The sequence below is a fragment of the Molossus molossus genome, unplaced genomic scaffold (assembly GCF_014108415.1).
Source record: "Molossus molossus isolate mMolMol1 unplaced genomic scaffold, mMolMol1.p scaffold_m16_p_12, whole genome shotgun sequence".
NCBI lineage: Eukaryota > Metazoa > Chordata > Mammalia > Chiroptera > Molossidae > Molossus > Molossus molossus.
Window position 1 is genome coordinate 87271795 of NW_023425347.1, and position 23388 is coordinate 87295182.

The 23388-nt window shown below is 47.8% G+C and overlaps 2 protein-coding genes across 2 annotated transcripts in view; both read right to left on the bottom strand.

Annotated features, from left to right (window-relative positions):
• The window catches only part of MAN1C1 (mannosidase alpha class 1C member 1), a 133795-nt gene that overhangs the window by 73937 nt on the left and 36470 nt on the right, over positions 1–23388 (bottom strand). Inside the window, exon 2 of the mRNA XM_036256875.1 lies at positions 9023–9119. Coding sequence (XP_036112768.1) covers positions 9023–9119 — 97 coding nt within the window. The remainder of the gene's footprint in view (positions 1–9022; positions 9120–23388) is intronic.
• Positions 17490–17880, bottom strand: LOC118626867 (cytochrome c oxidase subunit 5B, mitochondrial-like). Its single transcript, XM_036256876.1, has one exon. It carries the CDS (start codon positions 17878–17880, stop codon positions 17491–17493), a length of 390 nt encoding a protein of 129 aa, XP_036112769.1. The 3' UTR covers position 17490.

Here is a 23388-nt window from a genome sequence, read left to right on the forward strand (position 1 = left end):
TATTATTTGGCAATAAAGAGGAATGAAGGACTGATACTTGGTTATAATGTGACTGAACCTCGAAACATTATGCTAAATGACAGAGGCAGTCACAAAAGGCCAGATATTGTATGATTCCTTTTATATGATATATTCAGAACAGACAAATCTATATAGGAATGCAAAGTAGGTTAGTAGTGGCCTAGCTTTGGCGAAAATAACCAGTCAGTCACATTTTATGCAACAAAAATGTATTTATAGCAGCTTTACTCATAATTACCAAATATTGGAAACAAAAATGTCCAGCAAGAGTAGAATGGGGCCCTGGCTGGTTTGGCTTCAGTGGTTGGGGCACTGGCCTGCAGACCAAAGGGTGTTGAGTTTGATTCCTGGTCAAGGGCACATACCTGGGTTGCAGGTTTGATCCCTGGCCCTGGTCGGGGTTGTGTGGGAGGCAGCCAATCAATGTGTCTCTATTACATCAATGTTTCTCTCTCTCTTGCTCGCTCGTGCGCGCGCGCTCTCTCTCTCCCCCGCCCTTCTCTCCCTCCCCTCCTTCTACTCTATCTAAAAATCAATGGAAAAATATCCTCAGATGAGGATTAACAACAACAACAAAAAGAGTACAATGGGTAAACTTGAAAAATAAACTACAGATTAGGATATAATTATGAGTGAAAAAAGTAAACCATAAAAGAGTATATACAATATGATATAAAATTTTAAAGCAGATAAAACAAATCTAAGGTGACAGAAGTCAGAACTGTGGGGACTCTTGGGGGCTAGTGACCAGGAGGGGTCTGAGGGACCCTTCTGGGGTAACGAACATGCTCTCTATCTGGATCTTGGTTACAGGGGTGCATCCCTATGTAAAATTCATTCTGCTGCGCACTTCAGATTCCTGCATGTTACTGTATATAAGTAATAAGTTACATCTCAGTGATTTAAAAGTAATTAAAAGGAAATGAAAGAGATAGAGGCTCAACTTAAAAACCAAGGTTCAGGTCCCGGCTGTTGGACTTTCGTGAGTCCCTCTCGGTGCCTCTTATCCCCATCATCAGACATTGGATCAGATGGTTTCAAAGAATCCAACTGGCACTGTGAATTGAGATTTTGCGAATTCACATACCTATTTCTTACTGAGTTTGCTGGAAAATTTGGCAAATGCTTGCCATCAATGCCATGCAAAGAAAGGGGGCCGGCTGGCTGCCGTGGGCTCAGCCTTGTTTCCCAGGAAAGAAAGGTCTTTGCAAAGTGGGTGAGAACACGTGGCCACCAGGAGGGAATGTCAGTTTCAATATGAATCATCTTATGTATCCCCAGCAACTTGTTCTGGGAATAGATACCCTGACTCACTCTTTTCTGACAGGAACAAGACTTGCTACTAAAATTTCAGATTTTAAGAGAACCAGCACAGCCCAAACAGCATGGCAGGGGTGAAAAAAAGAAACCAACCTAGTAACCGACCGGGAATCACAGAGAGGATGGGGAGGGCCCAGGGTACCAACCTCTTTGTACGAGGCCCAGAGGAGGATGCCGGCTCAGGAGGCTGCTGGTGCCAGAGCTGGGACGGGGACCCAAGACTGCTAACTTCGAGTCTTCTTTTTTTACAACAATATTTTCTAGAGAAATAAATTATGCTCTGTGCTGGTAGGAAGCCTTTTAAACAAAAAGAAAAATAAAACAGCCAAGATGCATCTTAATTAGAAACTGCTTGGGAAAAAATCTTTGAGGGAGGAGGGTGTGGAGCACCATGCCATGAGTGGTCAGCGGGACCAGAGTGTGAAAATAAGCAGGCTGATTTGGAGGTGAATGATGTGCCTTGATAACCACCTGGTGTGACCCGAGGGACCTTCTAAGGTGGTCAAAGAACATGGATGTGTCATTCAGGACCACAGGGAGACCACCTGGGTGGTAGCATCTGACCTGCAACTGCCAGTTCTGCTTGTCCTTCACATGTGGGGGTTCGTATTGTTACCCCATTCCTTTCCTTGTGCTAAAGGCTGGTCTGCCAGGGACCGGGTGCTTCTAATCCATTTACTCTGCACTGTGACAGGCTCTGGCCTCCAGATGGAGCAATCAGGGCTCCAAAACCATGTGACTCCTGGAAAGGATTTTTCTGCTGCCCTTAAGACTGACCCATTCTATCCGAGGAATTGCGACATCACCATCCCCGAGACCGATGACAGCTTTCTCAAAACAAACTCAAGGCTCGGGTCAGGAATGTGCACCATGGCCTGACAGTGATTTTCCAAGAACGATGGACACTTGGTGTTTGGTTTCCCTTTTTCGTTTTCAGAAAAAATGGATTCATAAAAAGAGGATATAATATTTTTAGCCAGACGAATCACAGTGTTCTGCTACCTAGTAAAAGGGGGAAAGGGAAAGAAACGGAAGGATGTGTGTGTGCGCAGGGAAGAAAAAACTCATGTTTTGTGAGGATTTACTATGTGCTGGAGAGTGTGCAGGGGCTGCCTAATCTTGTCCCCCACCCCACCTTTTTTACAGGTGAGTAAACTGAGGTTCAGAGAACTTTGTGACTTGCTCACTTTCATTCAGCTGGTAAATGCTGGGGATTTGAACCCAGGCATACCTCCAAAGTCAAAACTGCTGCTTCCCAGAACCAAAGTCAAAGATCCGTGGAAGCAACACGGAGACTGGAGAAGTAGGCTGTTTTCACAAACTGTCTGGCAAAGTGTGCAGCTCCCCAGGCAGCCACACTGGTAGAGTTACTCACCCACAAAAAGACCCAGTGAGACTGGTGTGTGCGTGTAGGAGACTGCGAACACTTTGCAGAAGGCACTACTAAGTCACACGCCAAAAAGCAATTGTAGAAATGACATCTTGGGGCCTGGATTTATTCCCTCTTCAACATCATATTTGCTCCGTTTACAAGGCAAAGATGATTTTTCTCTCTGCCAAGGCTGAGCATTCCCAGCCCGTGATCTGAAAATCATGCTGTGTTCATTTTGCCTTTTAACTCACCCAAGGCCATAAATCATCCCTCGAAATGGGGATTTAGTTGGCAGTTCTATCGGGGATTCACAGGGCAGAGGCAGAATCCAATTTGGGGCCCTCATGGTCATCCTGGGCCAGCTCGGGGCAGGGGGGCATTGCTTTTGGCCATGCAAGCACCTCTGTCCTCCACAGAGAAGATGCTCGAGATCACATCTGCTGACCTAGCAGGACAGCTGCTCTTACAGGGTAGTCTGCTGATTCTAACTGCACTTTGTGACACAGGAAGTCAAGGCAGTGAAGAGAATGAGAGGAACAGAGAGTAAAGCAGGGCCTGGCCCTTCCCTAGCCAAACCCAGGATGTAGGGTAGGCAGAGACCACAGGAGGCAATTCTTTCCTTCTACAATATTTCCCAAGAGCCTTGGAATATAATTTTTCTTACAATTCTTTTATAGTAAATATAATAACAATAGCAGCAGCTTACAGCTAGTGAGTGTATATGGGCAGGTGTTTATACACACCCACTTTATCTTCTTTTTTTATCCTTACCTGAGGACATTTTTTTTTTTGCATTTATCTTCAGATAGAGTGGGAGGGAGAGAGGAAGGAAGAGAGAGAGAAATATTGACGTGAGAGAGACACACTGAGTGGCTGCCACCCACACGGCCCCGGTTGGGGACAAAGTGCAACCGAGGTATGTACCTTTAGTGGGAACTGAACCTGGGACTCTCTGGTTCACGGGCTGACGCTCTAACCGCTGAGCCAAACTGGCCAGGGACACACCCACTTTATCTAATCTTCACAACTGTTAGGTGAAGTAGGTATTATCCTCATTGTACAGATGGAGAAACTGAGGTGCAGAGAGGTTACGAAACTTGCCCCGCGTCCCATGACTAGGAAGAGGCAGAGCCAGGATTTAAACTCAGGTTTGTCTGGTTTTCAAATCCATGTACCTCTCAGCTTGTCAAGCTGATGACCAATGGCATGTTTTGAAATTGGGTGTTTTTAGGTTATTGGACAGGGAGAAAAGTGGGAAATCTGAATCTTTTTCCCAAGCCCTGAACATTCAGTTAATGTTTGGTGAACACTGATGCCTAGAGATGGGTGGCTACAGAACCTGGCTGTGAAGCACATCTTCCCCAGCTTCTAGGAGGGCAGTAAAGATGCACCACCACCAATCCTGAGACCAGCCCGTGCCTTTCTCTATGGCCACTGGGGGACAGGGCAGCATGGTGGTTGATGAATTGGGTTTTGGAGTCAGACAGAACTATAATCAAGTCTCTGCTTGATAACTGTGTGACTCAGCAAGCCCTGAAACTCACCAAGTCTTCGTTTCCTCATCTGTGAAATGGAGATAAGACAGGTAAGGGCTGTGAGGAGAATACCAGAGAGGGTAGCAACAGTGCCTGGGGCAATGCATGTACAGGGAGTGGTAGACTCTTGGCCCCCAAATCACATACTTCTGACAGTTTGCTTCTGCGAAAGTGTTGAGAATGTCTAGTTCCTGCTGGTGATTTGGCCATGACCACAGGCCTGTGTTTCGACAATCTGGCTCTGGACAATTTCGCTAATCTCAGAGTGGGTGGGTGCCTGTCCTAGAATTAACATGCTGTGTCATCTTGGGCAAGTCCCTCCCCCTCTCTGAGCTTGATTTCCCCAACTCTAAGACGAGGGAGTCAGCCCTGCCTTTGAGGGCCTCTCTGGTGGCCACCTCCTAGCACTTTGCTCTGTGAGGATCTCCCCACTGCCAAGGAAATGAAGCCCTACAGATCGCTCTGGCTTCTTGGGAGGATCAATGTGCATTAAGTGCTTCAAGGCTGACTGCTGGCTCCCAGTGTGAGGTGTCACTTACTGCTTGCCCGGAAATCCTAGTGCTAGTAGGAGGCCGACTTATCTCATGGCCTCGAACCCGAATCTCCCCCTGCCTCTCCCTGTTATAAATTGCACTGTAAGCTGCTTAAATGAAGGGGTGAACGGTACAATATCTACCAGCAGGCTGCCCACCCACAATCTCTGCCACGGACACTCAAGGGCTCATAGAACAGGGAAGGAGGGATCAGGGCTGAGAAAGTCCTAGAGCCCTCAGGTGGGTCCCTGGGTCCAGAGGGCTTGGACACAACTTGGTCAAAACAGGAGAAGCACACACTGTTCCAAGGACCTTACATCATCTTCAGCAGCTGAACTGGGAGAATGCTGCTTCTGTGCCAGGCATGAATATGAGCACTTCTCATGTATTAACTCATTTAGTTCTCAAAATGATCCTGTGAGTAGGTACTGCTGTTGTCTCCACTTTATAGCTGGGATGCCAAGGACCAGAGAGGTTAAGAAACTTGCCCAAGATCACACAGCTAGTAAGGGGCACAAAAGTGTGCAAATCCAAGCTACCTGGCCCCAAGAGTCCATGCTCTTCATCTAGCTTATTTAAAACTCTCCCAAGTCCTAGCAGCAGCCCCTCTTACAGGTGAGGAAGTGGACCTCTGCTGCTTTATGGCTGGTTCCTCTCCCCTACCGTCCTAGAATTCCTTCTTCAAGTGGCAGACTCACCTCTGTGACTCAATAGTGATAAGAGCACTGCCATCAGTGTCAGCTCTGTGCCTGGCACGGGGCTAGGCCCTCTGCGCGTCGCTCTAATTGTCACCACAAGCCCAGGAGGCAGCGGCCTCTGTCCCACTCTGTAGTTAGAGGCCACACAGCTGCTAAGTGGCACCACACAGAGCTGGCACTCAAGCCCACTTGGGTCCTAAGTCCATGCTCCCCACCACCCAGCTGGACACTTACTGTCCCATTTGACTACCTCTCAGAGGAAAGGGAAAGGGGCCGGGGCCCCAGGTGAGGAGCAGGCTGTGTCCTCTTTGCTCACAGCCTCTGGGGTCTTGGGGATATTTCTTGACAGGGCCTGCTCAGCTGGAGGCCGGTAAAAAGGAAGCCACTTTGACACTGAATTGCTTAGGACACAAGATCTGGTTGAGAGGCCCCTCACCCAGCAGTCTTGCTGTCAAAGTGAGAACATATTCAGGGAGGGGCACATGGGCAGTTGGGCAGGGAATCCAATTTGGTGAAATGCTGCACTGGGAGGATAGCTGCCATCTGATGTCCTTGCTGTAGCTCTTGTGAATCCTGCAAAGCCAGGCGCCAGTGTGAACTCATCACCCTTTCCATATGCAGCCCTCCTGGCCCTGCAGACCTGGAGAGGAGGCAGCACCAGGAGGCAGCTCAGGGCCCCTGCACATCGACTCAGCAGGTGGGGCAGGGGGGCACTGCTGACACCTGATCATTCCCTGCAGGTCCCAGGTTACTGGGAGGTCACTGATGACGGCAGCAGCCGGGGTCCAGGAATGATGCTGCCCAGCAGCCCACGTGAGTCCAGAAACAGAACTGGTGGCAAGACAAGCACCTTAATTCAGGCCAGTTCATCTCTTTTTATCTTCAGGAATAGCCTGACTTCAAAGCCCCACATGGGCCTACCCCAAACTAGCCTCCTCCAGGCTCCTAGACTGCCCTTGAGCCCTTTCCTCTGGTGTACGCCTCTGTATCCCAAGACCCATTTGTGGCAACAGTAATCATAACTCTACCTGTTAAGCAGGTTCAGTGGGTCAGGCAGGCCCTGGGCTGGGGGTTTGATGTGTTCATTAGTTCCACTTTACAGAAAAATTCTGGCTCAGATGGGAATGACTTGCCCAAGGTCACACACCAGGAAGTTGTGAAGTCGGAATTTGAAATCAGGTCTGTTGGGCTCCAGAGGCACAGAACCTAAAGCCAGTGAAGGACTGGCCATGTGCTTACTTGTGACCACCTACTTGTCTGTCTCTCTGAGAGCACCTGGGCAGACCCCAGAGACCCGGGGAGGGTTGCCAGTGTATGTCTTGGCAGAGTTAGTAAAGTTTACCCTGTATCCCTAGTAGTCAGCACCAGCAAAGCACCAAACAGGCATCTGTTGAGTGAAAAAGTGAGCAAATCACGACCAGCTCTTCCTGCCTGATGCCTGGGTCCCTACACATCTTCCTTTCCCAGGGGCCAGACACCCACTGCAGCTCATTTGCTGGCTGCAAAAGGAAGGCTCTGCTCAATGCCAGGGCTGCTGTAGGCACTGGGTGTTGGGGCACCCAGGGCCCTGCCAAGGCTACTCTTGGGAGACAGATAACCATGGGACCTCAGAGCCCTCTATGGGCTTACCTGGGCAACTGCCAATTGCATTTATTGCAACAGAAATGATAAATTACTCACATATACTTGCATGTTCAGGCATGCTCTCCTAGCAGCCCCAGTGAAGGATGAACGAACAGGGCCCCAGAGAGGTTAAATGACCTGGATTTGGCCACACACACAGTTCAGGGCAGAGTGAGGTCTTCTGACTCAAGGTCCAGGGGTCTTTCCACCATTCCAGGCTCGCACCCTCCACCAGGCCCGCTGATTACAAAGGGGCAGGAGGGTTGAGATTTAAATCCTGGGCCTTGAGGAATTTTACAAAATGGGACTTGGTTTGGCCCAATCCCTCCCAGAAGTGCTCCCCACGGGGCTCCCTCTATCCCGGTTGACAGTCTGAGCAATAGTTACACCCATGCTGTCCAGTGTCAGAAATCAACAGCCTTGCCCCGACCTCCACCAATTCCCTGAATATCAGCATACTGTTTAGGGAGAAGGAGAGAAGAAACTTCCTTGATCACGTCCCTGATTTATAGAAGCCGAGGCTTCAACAACTGAGACGCACACCAGCCATCTTTCCCCAGTGCTGAAGTGGGCTGTTGGGGAGGGTCTGTGTTCTAGGCGGGTGGGCAGCCATGCTCCTCAGCTGGAATCCACACAACTCCTAGTTGAGGGCAAAGAAACATCCATCGTCCTCCCTTCTGACTGGGGAGTCCTGTCTAGGCATCTATCCTAAGACAACATGTTATTCACAAAGATGATTTTAAGAGTGAAAAGCTGGAGCGGACATTTAAATGAATGATGGCACATCCCTCCAATAATTGTAGCTATTAAAAACATTCTTTAGGAAGAAATTTAAATGAGTTAGGAAAACACTTACGATATAATATTAAGTCAAGAAAACAAAAGAACATAAAATTGTAGATCGAAGGGGGATAAAAAAAAAAACACAGAAGAAACGATTGGACGGAAATGAGCCAAGATGTCAACAGAGGCTGCATCTATGTGGCAGAGTCATTTTCTGCCAGCTTTACACTTTCTGATACTCTGCCAATTCCCACCCTCCACACACGGGCAGGGAATTGTCTGAACAACCAGAAAGGTTGTGGAGCTCAGTGGTTGGAGGAGGGAAGGGCCGTCCCATGTCCCTTTTCCCATAACACAAATACTTCTGACAGGGCCATACATGTGGGGAGCTGTCCCTTGCAAACCGTTGGCGATTTTCCTGGGACTTGTTATCTCACTTGGTTCTTTGGTTCTCGACTTCAGGAGCCTGTCTCTAAGGGGTAAGGAATTCAGGTGCTGAATTTTTCTGCCTCCAGCCCAGACAGCTCCCGTCTCTCCGGGAAGGGAAGTCAGGCTGCCTCCAGCACCCTTTCACGTGAAAGGCTGCACAAAGGGGAGCTGGCGACTTGGATGGGTGTTAAATCTGAAACCGAGGCCCTGCCCACAGTAAGGCACCTTGCAGTCTCTTTGGCTGAAAGAAGCTTTTGAGGTGCTGGGTTAGGAGGATCCTATGGCGGGAAAGGGCAGGGACCCCAGCAGCGAGGCTGCAGATCAGACACAAGTACCTGCGCTGCATCCACCGAGGCAGCGCGAGAGACACCCCCCAAGACCCTAAGGGCAATGCATGTGCCCATGTCACTGGAAACGTGTTCAGTTTCTCTGTGAAAACACCCGATCGTTTTACAGCTATCGTTGGAGGAGTCGTTCAACGAGCCTGGATCACTCACCGTCCCCACTTACATTTCCAAGTTTGTTTGCTCTAAGAAATAAGTGACACACAAGGTTAGAGGGTAGGCTAAGGGTTGCCCCAAATCTAGAAGCCTGAACAGTCCAGAAGGAAACCAGACTGGAGAAAGAGAGACATGCTCAGGAAACGAGGAAACACTCCATTCCACTTAGCCAAGCGGGGGGCAGTGGGTCTCCCCAGCAGCCACTCACCGAACATGCTGCCCTCGTAGCCATCCTTTGTGAGGGGCCGGAGCTCGTTTTTCCCCATCGCATAACGCTTGTAGCTCTGCCAGGCGAACTGCATCATCTACGAGAGAAGGCGGGAAATGTGAGCATGGCTCTCCCCAGCAGCGTGGACTGGCTACCCGGCTTTGCCCTTTGCAACAAGATTTGAAACCAATTTAAAAAATAATCTTCCAGCCCTGGCCAGTTTGGCTCAGCGGTTAGAGCGTCGGCCTGCGGTCCGGAGAGACCCGGGTTCGGTTTCCGCTAAGGGCACGTACTTCGGTTGCAGTTTGTCCCCGGTCCTGGTTGGTCGTGCGGGTGGCGGCCACTCGATGTGTCCCTTCACGTCGATGTTTCTCTCTCTCCTTCCTCGCTCTCCCTCCCACTCTATCTGTACAAAATATGGAAAAATATCCTCTGGTGAGGATAAAAAAAAAATAAGAATAATCTTCCAAACTGAGGAAACTGACTTCCTCTTACTATTTTATTCATAGTTACAGCTGCTCGGAAGGCCATTCTCCTCGGACAACCCCACATATCCCGAGTCTACATATAGATTTCCCAGAGAAGATAGTCAGGGCCAAAGTGAAGAGCCACCTCTTCCAGGAAACCTTCTCTGTTTTCCTCTGGCCTAAAGTGATACTCTGAAGGAAGGAAACAACTTACTGAAAGATGCCTGTTATAAACAAATGGAACAATCCCCCGAGCGAAGGATTGCTAAATCCATTTTGTAGATAAGGAGACAGGTCAGACATGAGGTGACTTGCCCAAGGTTACACAGTGAGTCAGTGCTGGGAACTGAACCCATGCCCTCTGGCTCCAAAGCCTTAGGACTGTCCCCAATGCCTTGGCGCTGTCCCTTAGAGTCACCACATGAGTCTCCTTGAACTCCTCCAACACTTGGCTGGACCTACCCTGGCTGTCCCAGGATCCCTGGCACCCCAGGTGGTCACTGTTATTTTTTGTTTTCCTGGCTCTGAACCATAAACCCCTTGCCGCAGTTTCTTCCACAGCACCCAGCACAGGGCTTGGCACATGTAAGCAGCAGGGAGTATCTGTCAACTTTGTCATCTGGCGTGTGAGTTGTTACTACATTAAGGCAACGATGTCAGCTCCTCTGGAGCGTTACTCAAGCACCTTTGTCCCCTGGCTGCACTTGGCACTGGTGCTGGAGGAATGCAAGGTGATGGCGGGCCCTAGCTCCACTCCCCCAACCCTCAGCGTCTCCCATATTTGCTTTTTGGCATGGCAGGCTGCAGAAGGAGGAAGCAGAGCTCTGGGGTGACTGTGGGGCAGAGCAGGGAGCTAGGGCAGGCAGCTAGGGGACAGATGGGTGGAGAGCACTTGGTACGGAGGAAAGAACTGAGACTTCAGGGCCAGAGAGGCCTGGGTTCTAATTCTATCTCTGTCACTATCTCTTTGACTTTGGCCAATGACTGAACATCTCTGAGCCTCAGTTGCCTCATCTTTGAATTGGGAATAACAAGGCCTGCTTTACCACAATCCTGAAAGGTTTAAATGGGAGAAAGTAGCTGGAAATGCCCAGTTTCTGACCTGACACAGCAAGTGATCGACAAATGCTGGTTGATCAGCCTTTAAAATACCCATCTGGGTCTCCACCCCTCCTTCTGTCCATCCTATTAGTTCTCAAACTAGCTGCTCCAGAATCACCTGGAGGGCTTGTAAACAGGGCCCCACTCCTCAGTTTCTGATTCGGCAGGCCTGGGGTGGGCCCAAGAGCTTGCTTTTCTAACCAATTCCCACGTGATACTGCTGGTCCGGGGGCCACATTTGAGAACCACTGATGTATCATATATGTCTATGTCTATTTGCCACCTCACTTCCAGGCTTCCTTTTGTTTTGCTTCTATCTCTTGGCCTCTCTTTCTGCCTCAGCCATCTCTTTCTGGACATTTTCCTCTGCATTCTCCGTGTTCTGCAGGTCCTGCTGCCAAGGCTTAGAAGCCACCTCTCCTAGGCACATCAGGACAGTAACTACTGCCATGCTCACTGCATAGTGACATATCTATGGCCCACGCTCTCCATCAAATGGCAGAATAACCCAGTACCTCTCCATTTCATAGATGATGAAACTGAGGCCCACAGATGGAAAGTGGTCAGGGCGGCACAGCCAGCAGGGCTGGAACCCAGCTCTTCCAACTCCCAGGCCAGCAGACCCCACCCCCATTCCTGGCCTGATATGACACACATGTAAATGTCAATGGTCATGCATGCCAAGCACTTTGCATGGGCTTTGAGTCTGAGTTCCATTCCTCTGTTATTTTCTATTTATCTTGAATTGGCAATAATAGAAACTAATTGCTGGGTATGAGCACTTGAGGGAGACTGGCCTCCTTCCTCAGTCTCTCTTACCCACTCGATTAAGTCAGTGTGAGGGGAGGGAGGGAGGGGCAGTGGTGGGCTGGGAGAGCAGCCGGAGGCTGTTAAAACATAAATGACGCAGGAAAGAAGGAGTAGAGGTCTTGAGGGGGAAGGCAGCAGCCTACCCTCAGTACCCGCTCCTGCTTAAGGGAGAGAGGGAGAGATGTGGGTGTACAGGAGTAATTAAGAAAATCACAGGTATCTACATGTTCTCAAAGGAGTTGTCACTGCAGGGATGCGAAGATGTTTGGAACATGACCAGTTCTCATCGTCACCCACATCAACGAAGGGGAGGGACAGCACCAGTGATCTCTATGTCACTTGGGACTGGATTCAGAAAGCTGGCAGAGAGCTTCTCTCAATCGCACGTGCGTGCGCGCGCGCATGTACATGCAGACCTGCAAACCTTGGGTCTCCCATCATGAGTCAGGAGTGGCTCAGCCCAGGCACTGGATGAGCAGGAACAGGAAAGACCCCCTGCCAAGCTGTCCTCATTTCTCTTCCTCACGCACCCTAAGCAGCACCTGTCAGGTGTCCTGTCCTGTGCTTGGCCACAGTTTGAGCTGCAGCTATGGGGGAAATGCTTTCCTGACCCCAACCCTTTACCTCCCTGCCAACTGCTTGTCTTCCTTCAGATCCCAGCTGGAAGGGCACATGTGCAGAGAGACCACCTCCCCAGCCAAGCCCAAGTCAGGACCTGACTCCTACCCCACAATCCCCCTGCCCAATCCCTTAGCAGCCTACAGCCAAGCTTTTATGTTTGCAACTATTTGGTCCGTCCCCTCCCCCCTTTTCACGGGCATATCATCCAGGAACATAACAGGCGCTCACGAAATATTTACTGAATGAATGTAATAATACACAAGAAAATTGGCTCTGGAGCCTAACACATGGCTGGAGACTCAGTGTGGACCACATGTGGCACAGGTGAGATGGGTAACAGCCAGAGGGAGGGTCTTGTGAGCAACAGAAGTACTTAGAAGAGGTTAAGCCTGTGTCTAAAGGGAAGCTTCCGGGGCACCCAAGTATCCTGATGGCTACATAGGCCTGAGGGGCACAAGAACAGGATGACCCATAGAAAGGCTAATCTTAACCTGGAACTGGTGATAGTGTCCTGGGTGACCCCTGGACTTAGTTATAGAGAAGGATAGTCCTTGGCTTTATGCTTAGGCAGTTCTAAGACCTTAAGGTCACCCAGTCCACTTCCTGCCCCATGCAAGTTCCTTAATAAAATATTTAGTAAACTTTCTTTGAACACCCCCAGTGACGGGGTTCTCACCATCTTATAGGGAAGCCCATTCTATTGTAGAGTTTCACAAAGTTCTTCCTAAATCCCGATCTGTGTTTCCCCTTGGGCCATGGGAAAGACAGTTCATATACTTCCACATAACAGATCTTCAGCCAGGGAGAGCCAAGTCTCAAATGGTTCAGAAAATTGTGTGTGTGTGTGTGTGTAGAAAGAGAGAAAAAAAGCAGAGAAAAAGATTAACATGTGAGGAATCTAAGTAAAGGGTAAATGTAAAATGTTAGTTACATTTTTGCAACTTTTCTACAAGTCTGAAATTATTTAAAAAATAACCACCACCCATTAGGGAACTTTTCTGGAGGTTGATGTCATTTTCACCTAAATTTATACATGACAAAATGTTTTTCTCCATTTTAACTTATGACAGAATATGCCTGTGGCCAGCTCCTCCCGGCTCCTCTTACCCACAACTCCTCAAACACTCGTTGGACTTTCACGCCCCCTCACCATGCCTGTCCTGCCCACTCTGGTCAGAAGACCGAGCAAATGAGAAACTAGCAATTCGAGTTCTCCTTTTATAATTATATTACTATGTTCAAGTGAGGTTCCTGTTTTATTCTGTTTTCCCTGCTCCCAAAATAAGAGGCCCCCTTGGTAGTTCTGAGCATTTTCCAGAAGTCTCAGTGCAGTCTGGGCTTCAGGCCCCTGGCTCCTCCCCCCCATCTAGGTTGGTCCTTTCACTTAGCTCAGTTCTATGCCCCTACTTCCCTCTTCTGTGTACACTCTTTACCACAGTTTAAAAAATGGGGTCTCTCTCTCCCTATCCATCCATCCATCCATCCATCCATCCATCCATCCATCCATCCAAGGAATACATGCTCATTGTAGAAAAGCAGAGAGAAAGAAATCACTCATTATTCAAATGCTATAACCACCATTTACATTTTTTTTTTTTTTTTATCCTCACCCGAGGGCATTTTTCCATTTTTTGTACAGATAGAGAGGGAGGGAGAGAGAGAGAGAAACATCGACGTGAAAGGGACACATCGAGTGGCTGCCACCCGCATGACCAACCAGGGCCGGGGACAAACTGCAACCGAAGTACGTGCCCTTAGCGGGAACCGAACCCGGGTCTCTCCGGACCACAGGCCAATGCTCTAACCGCTGAGCCAAACCAGCCAGGGCCCACCATTTACATTTTGATATCTTTCTTTCCATTCTTTTCTCATTCATCTTTGCTTCTTCCAGTGATGACGACATAAACATTTTCCATTTTGTTACAGAGGCTTTGCAAACATCCTTTTTAATAGCCACCTTAGAGGCCAGCAAGTAGATTTAGCATCATTTACTTAACCTTCCTCCCATTAATTGGACATTGCAGTGATCTGTACTTTGGGCTACTGTAAATAATGCCATAATGAACATCTTTGTGCACATTCCTTTTTCTATATTTTGAGTAATTTCAGTCTCTAAGGAACTGCTAGAAAAAAATGGAACGTTATTAATATGTACACTCCCTTTTAAAGATTAAAACCAGACAGCTTGTTCTGCCCACCATTGAGCAAAACTTGGTGAACAGAAAAATGTATATCAATGTTGTGACAATACAGTAAAGTAGGTCACCTAGGGAGATAAAACTAGCATAATGAACCATCATTGCTATATTTGTATAGCTCTTTGTACACTTTATCTCATTTGCTTTGGGTAGTTCAGTGGGCTTGACAGAATAGGTATTATTCCCATTTAGAAATAACCATGCAAGGGCTAAATAAAGTATGAGATGCAAAGTATTAAACAGATTATGTTTCCAAATATTAGGGATATGCAAAAATGCTCATTTTTAAGTGGGAAAGCAGGATACCAAACTATAGTATGAAACTCACTGGCCTATGTATATATGTATGAGAGAGAGAGAGAGAGAGAGAGAGAGAGAAAGAGAGAGAAAGAGAGAGAGAAAGAAAGACTGGAAGGGAATATACCAAAAATACTGACAGTGGTTATGTTTGATTATGAAAAGTTATTTTTTCTTCTTATTGACTTAGATTTTCTGGATCTCCTATGATGAATACCTAGAAATGTTTGTAATGTGAAAATTAAGGTTGTTAAAATGAAAACATAAGAGATAAATAATAAGGTGCTACTCCTAAGTCAAAAGGGAATGCTTGGGTGGTTGGCCAGGGGGTGGATGGGAGGGAGCTGGATTTTGATAAGACAGAAGGCCAACCAGCAAGAGAAACAACATAACAGAACCAGAATCTCAGAGTCAAACAGAATCTGAGTGCCAGAGACATCATCAAGTCCCAAAGCCACATTTTACAAGGACTGTGTGAGACCCAGACAGGGAAGTGACTGATCATGGCCAGGACACAGACATTATTAACACAGGGGTGGTTGTCTCTCTAAAACTATGGGCCAGGACAGTGAAGCAGGTGACTGGGGCTGGGGCAGCCAGAGCTATGACAAGAGAAATTTGGGACAGACTCAAGAATATGACTATAAGGATCAAGAGACATAAGACTTAAATACCAAGAGAAATTATACCTCTGCTCCCACTGGGTTCTTGAAATACACAACAGACAGTTATCGTTTGTGTGCGTGCTTGTCTGTGCTAGAGACAGAAGGCTGCTCTAGCTGGTCCCTGGAAGCCCCTCCCTTCCATCAGTGTGATTTATGGGTTCAAAGAACACTTAACAATAGCCTGCAAAGAACTTCCCTTCACCGAGACCTGCGAAGGCAGAAAACAAAGCGCCAATGATCTAGAGACAGGCAGAGCAAATGGAGCTGAATCCTAAGACATCTTGTCAGTTCTTTCTCAAACAAAAGCTCTTCTTGCCCACCAGAACAAATTACAGTGACACGAAATCTTAAAATGAAAAATATCTACTAGTTTGAGGCAGACATTATTATTTTATTTAAGATGTTCTTTCTACCTGTCTCGGAGCTCTAGGATGCTCTCCTGCAGAAAAGTGACTAGAATTTTCTGTTTCATCCAGGCACAGATGCCCACCCTAGCTGAGGAGCCTCAGAACAATGGAACCAAGAGAGAAAGGATGCATTTGAGGAGGGAGGGAATGAGAATGTTGGCAGACCCCCTCCAGAGGGGAAAACTAACAGAAAGTTTGCATTGGACAGTTCTTGGGAGGCAATTGTGGAGGAAGGAGGTAAGCCTGGAAACAGTGAGACATTCTCCCCTTTTTAAAATAAAACACACACACAGACAGGATCGAGTCTGGCAGCGACCCAGAACCACAGTTGGAACATCTCAAAGCTGCCAAGAAGGGAAATAGATTTTCTCAGTCATCAAAGACAAGTGCTCACACCTTGCTTGCATCTCCCAGCAGTGACACTTGGCGCCATTAGCAGGTCCGAGTGGGAAAGGATTTGGACTGTTATAGTCCTGGGATCTAATGACCATGCAGATAGAGAGATCAGAACATTGAGTTAATTTTTTTCCCTTCACTTCAGCACAGTCCAGGGAAGCGGCTGACAACGTGGACCTGAACACCATCCGTGTTAGATTTCTCAATCCACACGACCTGACTGGCGGCTGCTGCTGAGACATAAGCCCTATCTATGGTTCAGAAGCTGGATGCAAGGGGGATTTGGTTATGCTGTGGGTCGGGGGAGGTAGAAGGAAGAGGTGCTGCCTCCAGCCCTCTCACTTTTGTGTTTGCTTGAACTATCGAAAGGCACATGTAGGAAATACAAACGTGATATGAGCCCTACCTCTCTGAGGTCCACACAGGTCTCTCACATCCTGACAGTGGGGATTCAGATTTGAGCAGTCTCAGAACTCTCACCCCAGCTCTAGCTGTTCTGAGGCACCGTGGTTGCCAGTGTGGGCCGTGGAGGCAGACAGACCTAGCTGCCAATCAGCAGATGGGCACACCCAGGGAGCATGTTAGAAATGCAGCATCCGGGGCGTCACTCCAGACCTGCTGAATCAGAACAAGCATTTTAACAAGATCCCCAGGTGATCCAAATGCACAGTAAAGGTAGACACTGCTATAGGGCTCTGTCATCTACTGGCTGTGTGGCCTTGAGTGAGTGACTTAACCTCTCTGAGACTCAGTTTCTTCTGTAAAAGGAAGACAGGAATATTTAATCCTTATAATAACTGGGAGAGTGAATAACATATGCAAAATGTTTAGCACTGCAGCTGATACATAATAAGTGCTCAATAAGATGTTATCCTATTAATTTACCCACTATCTTTCCACCCATTTCTCTCTGCGCTCTAATCCAAGCCCCTCACATTTCTCCGTAGGACTCCTGCAGTGGCCTGTAACTAGCCTAGAGGAGTCCTTTCTCGCTTCCTACACTGCTCTCCATACCGTAGCCTGGGAGATTATTTGAAATGCAAATTTATTCATATCTCCATCCCACTCCCAACACACACACACTTCCTTCAGATATAAAAATCAAAGTCATTAAAGCCCGTGAAGACCTGCAGAGTCCTGAGACTCATGCCTCCCAGCCTCAGCTTATCCTCCCCACCTCTGTCCCAGCCACACTAGCTTCCATTCTCAGTTCCTCAAAAACCTACGCCTCCTCCTGCTCCAGGGCCTCCTAACACCATAGTCCCACCCCCTGGATCACTGTCACTCCTCTTTTGGCCTGGCAAATACCACTCATCTTTCAGATCTGTTTAGCTGCCATGTCCTAGTGAAGTCTGACCTCCTGGGTCAGGTCAAATGCCCCTATTACAGAGGAATATTAATGTCAGAATATTTTATTTATTTATTTTTTTAGGAGGACCCAAAGCAATGGCTAGTCTTCATCAGAAACAAGAAACTTTACAGCGCATTTTGAGTTAGTGCAGGGGCTCAGTGGGCTAACTGGTGGGGCACCAGCTTATAATGGGTTCCACAGCTAGGGCACCGCTGGGTCTCGCCTTTGTGCAGCCAGAACCAGATGACAGCACTGTTCTCCTCTTCACAGATGCAGCCCACTATTTGCTTGTTGGTGATGAGGGGGACCAAACTGGGGTCTTCCTTGGTGCCTGAAGCTGCCTTTGGGGCTGGCATATTGTATGGATCCAGTCCCTTCCGCGCAGCCAACATGACCTCCCACTCCAGCCCAGTTGCCTGGTCATCATCAGTAGGAACACCACCTCCAGACGCCATGGAGCGCACCGCGGCCACCCCGGTGGGACCGCGGGCCCTCAGGGCCTGTGCGACCAGTGCTCCAGCTCCGCAAAGTAACCTTGAAGCCATCATGCCCGCTACAACTGCAGCACTAGTGTCAGAATTTTATATTAATTGTGTGGTTGATTAATTAGCATCTATTTCTCCCACCAGAATGTAGGCTCCATTGCTCACTGTTACTCTCCAGCACTTAGCGGAGTGCCTAGCATTTAGAGGCCCTCTATGAAAATATTCTAAATAAATGCCTGCCCTGGCCGGTTTGGCTCAGCGGTTGGAGCATCAGCCTGCGGTCCCGAGAGACCCGGGTTCGGTTCCCGCTAGGGGCATGTACCTCGGTTGCAGTTTGTCCCCGGCCCTGGTTGGTCGTGCGGGTGGCAGCCACTCGATGTGTCCCTTTCACATCTCTCTTCCTCTCTCCCCCTCCCACTCTACCTGAACAAAAAGGGAAAAATGTCCTCAGGTGAGGATAAAAAAATAAATAAATAAATAAATAAATAAATAAATAAATAAATGCCTAAGGATGGTGACAACGCAGGGGGAGGAGCTCCCCTTGTCCACTTCTGTTGTGAGGATCATGGGAAAATGGCAATGCCTGGGACAGAAACCCACTGTCCAGTGGCTTTGACTCAACAAGGATTTACCAAAGACCCAACAAAGGAGCAGCTCCAACTGCCAGGCCACAGGGAGAGCAAGAATGGGTAAGACATCTTCCTGCTGAAAATCTTTATGATCTCAGTGTGGAGTTTGCAGATGGACAAAAGAAGCTGATGAAGAAGGTCATAAGCAAATTTGAGCTCTGTCACCGCACTGAGATTTGTTCCCCGACTGCAAAGTGGACGATCCTCCTTGATTTTAGCCCCGTGAGACCAATTTTGGACTTCTGACCTTCAAAACTATAAGAGAATAAATTTGTGTTGTTTTAAGTCACAGAGTCTGTGTGATTTGTTACTGTAGCAATAGGAAACTAATATATCACTGTGGGGCCATTGCACTTGTCAATGAAAAACTGAATAAACAAACTACCTTATCTCCAATACACTTTCCATTCCACCGTAGCCCTTTTTCTGCATAAGAAATTCTAATATTCTGGAGCTTGGGTACCAGCACCTTGTTCTACAGCCCCCTTGCCATCCATCAATGGCAATATTTAACCCTTCTGTAGGATAATTTCTTTTGTGTCTGTCTCCCTTACCCTTGAGCTCTGTGACCTATTCATCTCTGAAACCCAACCCCTGGCACAGAGCCTGGCCCAACGGAGGAAGTCAAACAGCACATTAGTAATAATAATGGCTACATGTGCTACCTCTGTTGTCCAGTAGTGGACATCTGCTGAGCACTGGGCTAAGCCCTGCACCAACCTTGCAAGGCAGATTACCATTATTATCCTTATTTTACATGATGAAGCAACAGAGTCCTGGAGGATTAAATAACTTGCAAAGGACACAACAAATTAGTGGCAGAGCCAGGCAAAGGAAGGTCGGGAACACGCACTCTGTGGCAGCACACTGCTTCCCACTTGACAACCTCTGAGGTAAGATTAGTGCCTCCTGTTCCCAGCATTCAGGGCTATGCAGCTGGCAAGTGGCAGGGCCAGTGTCTGAAACTAGATTCTGGCTGATTCCAAAGGCTGTGATATCCTTCCCATCTCACCAGGCTGCTTTCGCTGTCTAACGAATGAATGAACAAAGCACCGACCCACCACCTCTGTACGGCACGTGGCACTCCGAGACTCAAAACCAGAACTGGCTGCTGCCTTGTGCCTGGGCTGACTGGCCCATCCTGAGGTTCTGCTTCTCTTGGAAAACAAGAAATGTCCAAACCCCCTGTTTCCGGAGGCTCAGTCTGCTAGAGGGAATGGATGGTCTCTAAAGCTGCCCCAGCTGTGTCTGGAGCCTCGGGAAATGAAAAAGAGGCAGAATCAGTTCTTTTACCTAAACGTCAAGGTTTCCCAGGGAGCCAATGCTATTGAAATCTGGAAGTTCAGCCTTGATAACCACTTTCTAGACTGTCCGCGGCCTAAGTGTCCTGTCTCGGGCCTTTGGGGTTCACAGGGAGGCTCTCAGCCCAGGATGAGACAAAGGCTCCAGGAGGGCAGGAGACTTGTTTTCCAGTTGGCATCACCCTCTCTTGTGGACCCAGGTCTGGGTACAGAATCCTCGGGTCCATCTTTAACTGATCTGTGCAGAACAGTGTGGGACATCTACATTCCTGGTGGTTCTCCTTGGAGCCCAAAGAAGATAGCACCATTCTACTTGGAGATTCCATTCCCGGACTCCAGAAGGAGGCCTGAGAACCACTGGAAACTCATGGGCAGGAAAAGGCCCTGGCCCTGTTTCTTGTCCAGTAAAATTGTGTCCATCAAGGCTTGGAGAACGAGCCACTGAGCATCTCCATGCAGCAGCCCCTGTGCCGGATGTCATCGCGTACATCACATTTCAGCCTCCACCGCTACTCTGGGAAGCAGGTATTATGGCCATTTTCTAGATGAGGATACTGAAGTTCAGAGAGGTTCCGTAACTATTCCAAGGGCATACTGCCAATAAGTGGAGGATTTGGATTCATACTCAGGTCTGGTTCCAACCTTTGCCTCCTCTTGTTCTTCCCTCAAACTCCCCCCATCTGAAATCCATTCAGAAAATATGTATGGAGCATGTGCTAAGTACCCCATGTTCTGGTACCTACAGCAGTAAACAAGACAGGCAAAGCTCCTGGTGCTCCCTACTGTGGGGAGACAGACAATGAACAGGAAAAAAATTAGCAGGGGAACTCTTACAAGCACTATGAAGGAAAAAATCAAGCAAGGGAAGGAGATAGGGAATGACAGTGGGTGGAGGTGACCAAGGAAGGCCTCCAAGAGAACATCTGCACTGAGATCTTAATTAGTATCTGAAATAAAAGCTCCTTGTTTCTCACATGTAGCCTGAGAAATGCATTTGGCTTTTCTCTTTATTCCTCCTAGGCTCCCATCAGCAGAGATTTCAAAGTACATATTTTCGGGGGTTTTTTTGTTGTTTGTTTGTTTTTTTTGCTGTTTTTGATTGGGGGTGTGTGGCTAGAAAGGCTTGCAAACCCCACTGATAAGGTTACCTGTTCACACCAGGAGAGAGAATGCCAAAGCAGTAGACAGACCTGCTTCAGCCCTACAAAAACTATTAAAATGACTCTGGTCTTGGAGCTCATTTGTCCTAGGAAGTCAAGTAGCTGCCACCCTGTAAGCTCCTTGATTTTGCATTGATCAGACAGCTCAGCGTAGGTTTTCTTTTCATTTTTTCTAGGTTTGTGATGATGGATGATGTGCAGGGACACCTCTGGATTCATAATCAGGGGTTGATGGCAGTTTCTCACTCCCATAAGACTGAATTGCATGGGACATGTTCCTTGACGGTGCTGAGCTGAAGCACTGTGTTCTTGAAAGGATTCCTGCAGCCCCATTATGAAAGATGACCTAATCACATGGGAGAGAGTAACACATCAAGCAATTTGATTTCAAAACCCTGAAACAGAATACCACAGAATAATTAACTAAGAAAACCAAAGCCTCTCATCTTGATGAACTAATGGGTCAGACTAGGAGAGAGAGAGAGAGAACTCAGATCTTCAAGTGTTACAGATTTTTGAATTGTTTGAATGGTCAGAATCAAAGCTCACAAGGGCTGGGTTTGATTTTTTTACTTTCTCCTCCCACCTCCCTCAAATCCATACATCCCACTCTCAAAGAACTGGATGCAGCTGCCAGCACCGCGGCTCTGGCTTCTAATGGAACCGGGATTTTCTCTTTCTGAAGCTGCCTCCAGACCTGGGCTTCCTGCTGGGGCCTGTGAACCTGCTGCAGGAAGGTGTCTGCTCCTGCAGAGCCGCAAACACACCCGTTCACAGAAGGCCGACCAACGGACTCATGGCTGTGACAGGTGATGGAACTGCCATGCAATTTCTCTTCCCTGTGCTTTCTTCGGAGGTACAACGAGGGGTGATGGTGGCTCACTGGGGCTCTTTCATAAATCTCAAAGACAGGCCCTTTCAGACACTCCCGACAAAAGAAAGGCCTTGGTGAGATTTCTGTCACTGAAAGCCACATATTCTCTATAAGAGAGAAAACCATCCTGTTTTCTCAATTCTGAGCACAATGCTGCAAAAACAATGCAAAAAATGGTATCAGTTCAGCTGGCAGGGTGGGGGTAGGGGTCTCCACCAGCTGCTGTTAATAAAATAACATCAAGTCTTGGATGCCTTTTCTGAGGAGGGTGGCTTCTACTCAAACTGCTGCACCGAGAGGCTGCTCTTTTTGTCTTTTTTTTTCTGGGCAAGAGGAAGAAATGCCTCTTCCTTTCACTGTGGACTTGGTGTTCCATTTGTGAACCTGAAAAAGATGTGAGTCACTGTTCACTTTCAGATCTGACTTGGGCCCGGCGGGTACCACTTACAGTGAAAAAAAGAAGGATGAGCCTCATTAGCTGGAATTCCACAGCCCCTCATGGATGGGAAGTCACTAAGTGAGAAAGCTTCACTCAGGGTGATGAAAGGGGGTCAGGTGGAAATGGTGCACAAGAGACCGTTTCCTGATGGATCCGCTATACCTATTTAACCATTAAGAGTTTAAACCCTCTTGAGGTCAAGGAAAGAACCAGAGGAAAATCAAAGGCACATTTCCTCTTTTCCTAGGATAAACCCAGCACAATTTTAAAATGCAAAGCATCTCTAAACAGTTATTTGATTAGGTTCCTCCCTCCCCCAACTAGGCTATGATAATTAGCAAATGCCTGGGAGATGGGATTTAAATATGCCAATCAGTCCGTCTCAAGAGTTTAGTATGAACAATGGTAGAATGTAATTATCTTAAAGGATAACTACTTTTGTGGGGTTACAGCCTTAACTAGAGATTTGAAACCCCAAAGATGACCTCTCCCTGTGCCCAGAGCAGCTGCTTTCCACTTAAAAGAAAAATAGCAATGCTGAGTGTTATCTGAAAATTCCACCAGTGTGCCCTTTAAAGAGAATGATTCTGACTACTTCTGGTGATAACTCTGCCACCATTTCTTCCACTAATGGGGCATTTTCAAAACCAGCAGGGTGATGGAGATAACCCGACTTCAGGACTTCAGAGGGGTGCAAATAGACTCTACCTGCAATATCTAATCTCCTATTTTCTCCATTGGTGATCATTTCTTAGGCTGGAAATCATTAGAAACCACCTAAAGATTCACAACTTTTCCCTTCTCATGCAGTCTGTAGGGGTGTGCAAAATGAGCCCCGCAGTAGAGGTTGGTCAGTAATGGGACAGTATGTTGTTCAAAAGAGGAAAGCAGAATGCAGTGGTGTTTTTTGTTTTTTCTGTCTTGCTCCTGGGGAATGTTGCATCGTGAAGATCTACTCTGATTCAAAAGAAGGCTTAGAATTCTAAGACTCAGGCTGTCGTCACACTGGGTCCATTTTTCACCCCCAAGACTGGACTCAACTATTTCTCAAAATAGCTTTTTATAATATTGTGACGGTAAAATGGCTAAGGAAGAGGAAGGCTTCACTTCTCCAGCCTGTAACTACAGAAATGTGTGTCTTGGGCACAAAGGGACGTTACCAGGC

What these genes read in the sequence shown, in the direction of transcription:
- LOC118626867 (XM_036256876.1), bottom strand. Translation starts at nt 17,880, where the DNA reads ATGGCTTCAAGGTTACTTTGCGGAGCTGGAGCACTGGTCGCACAGGCC.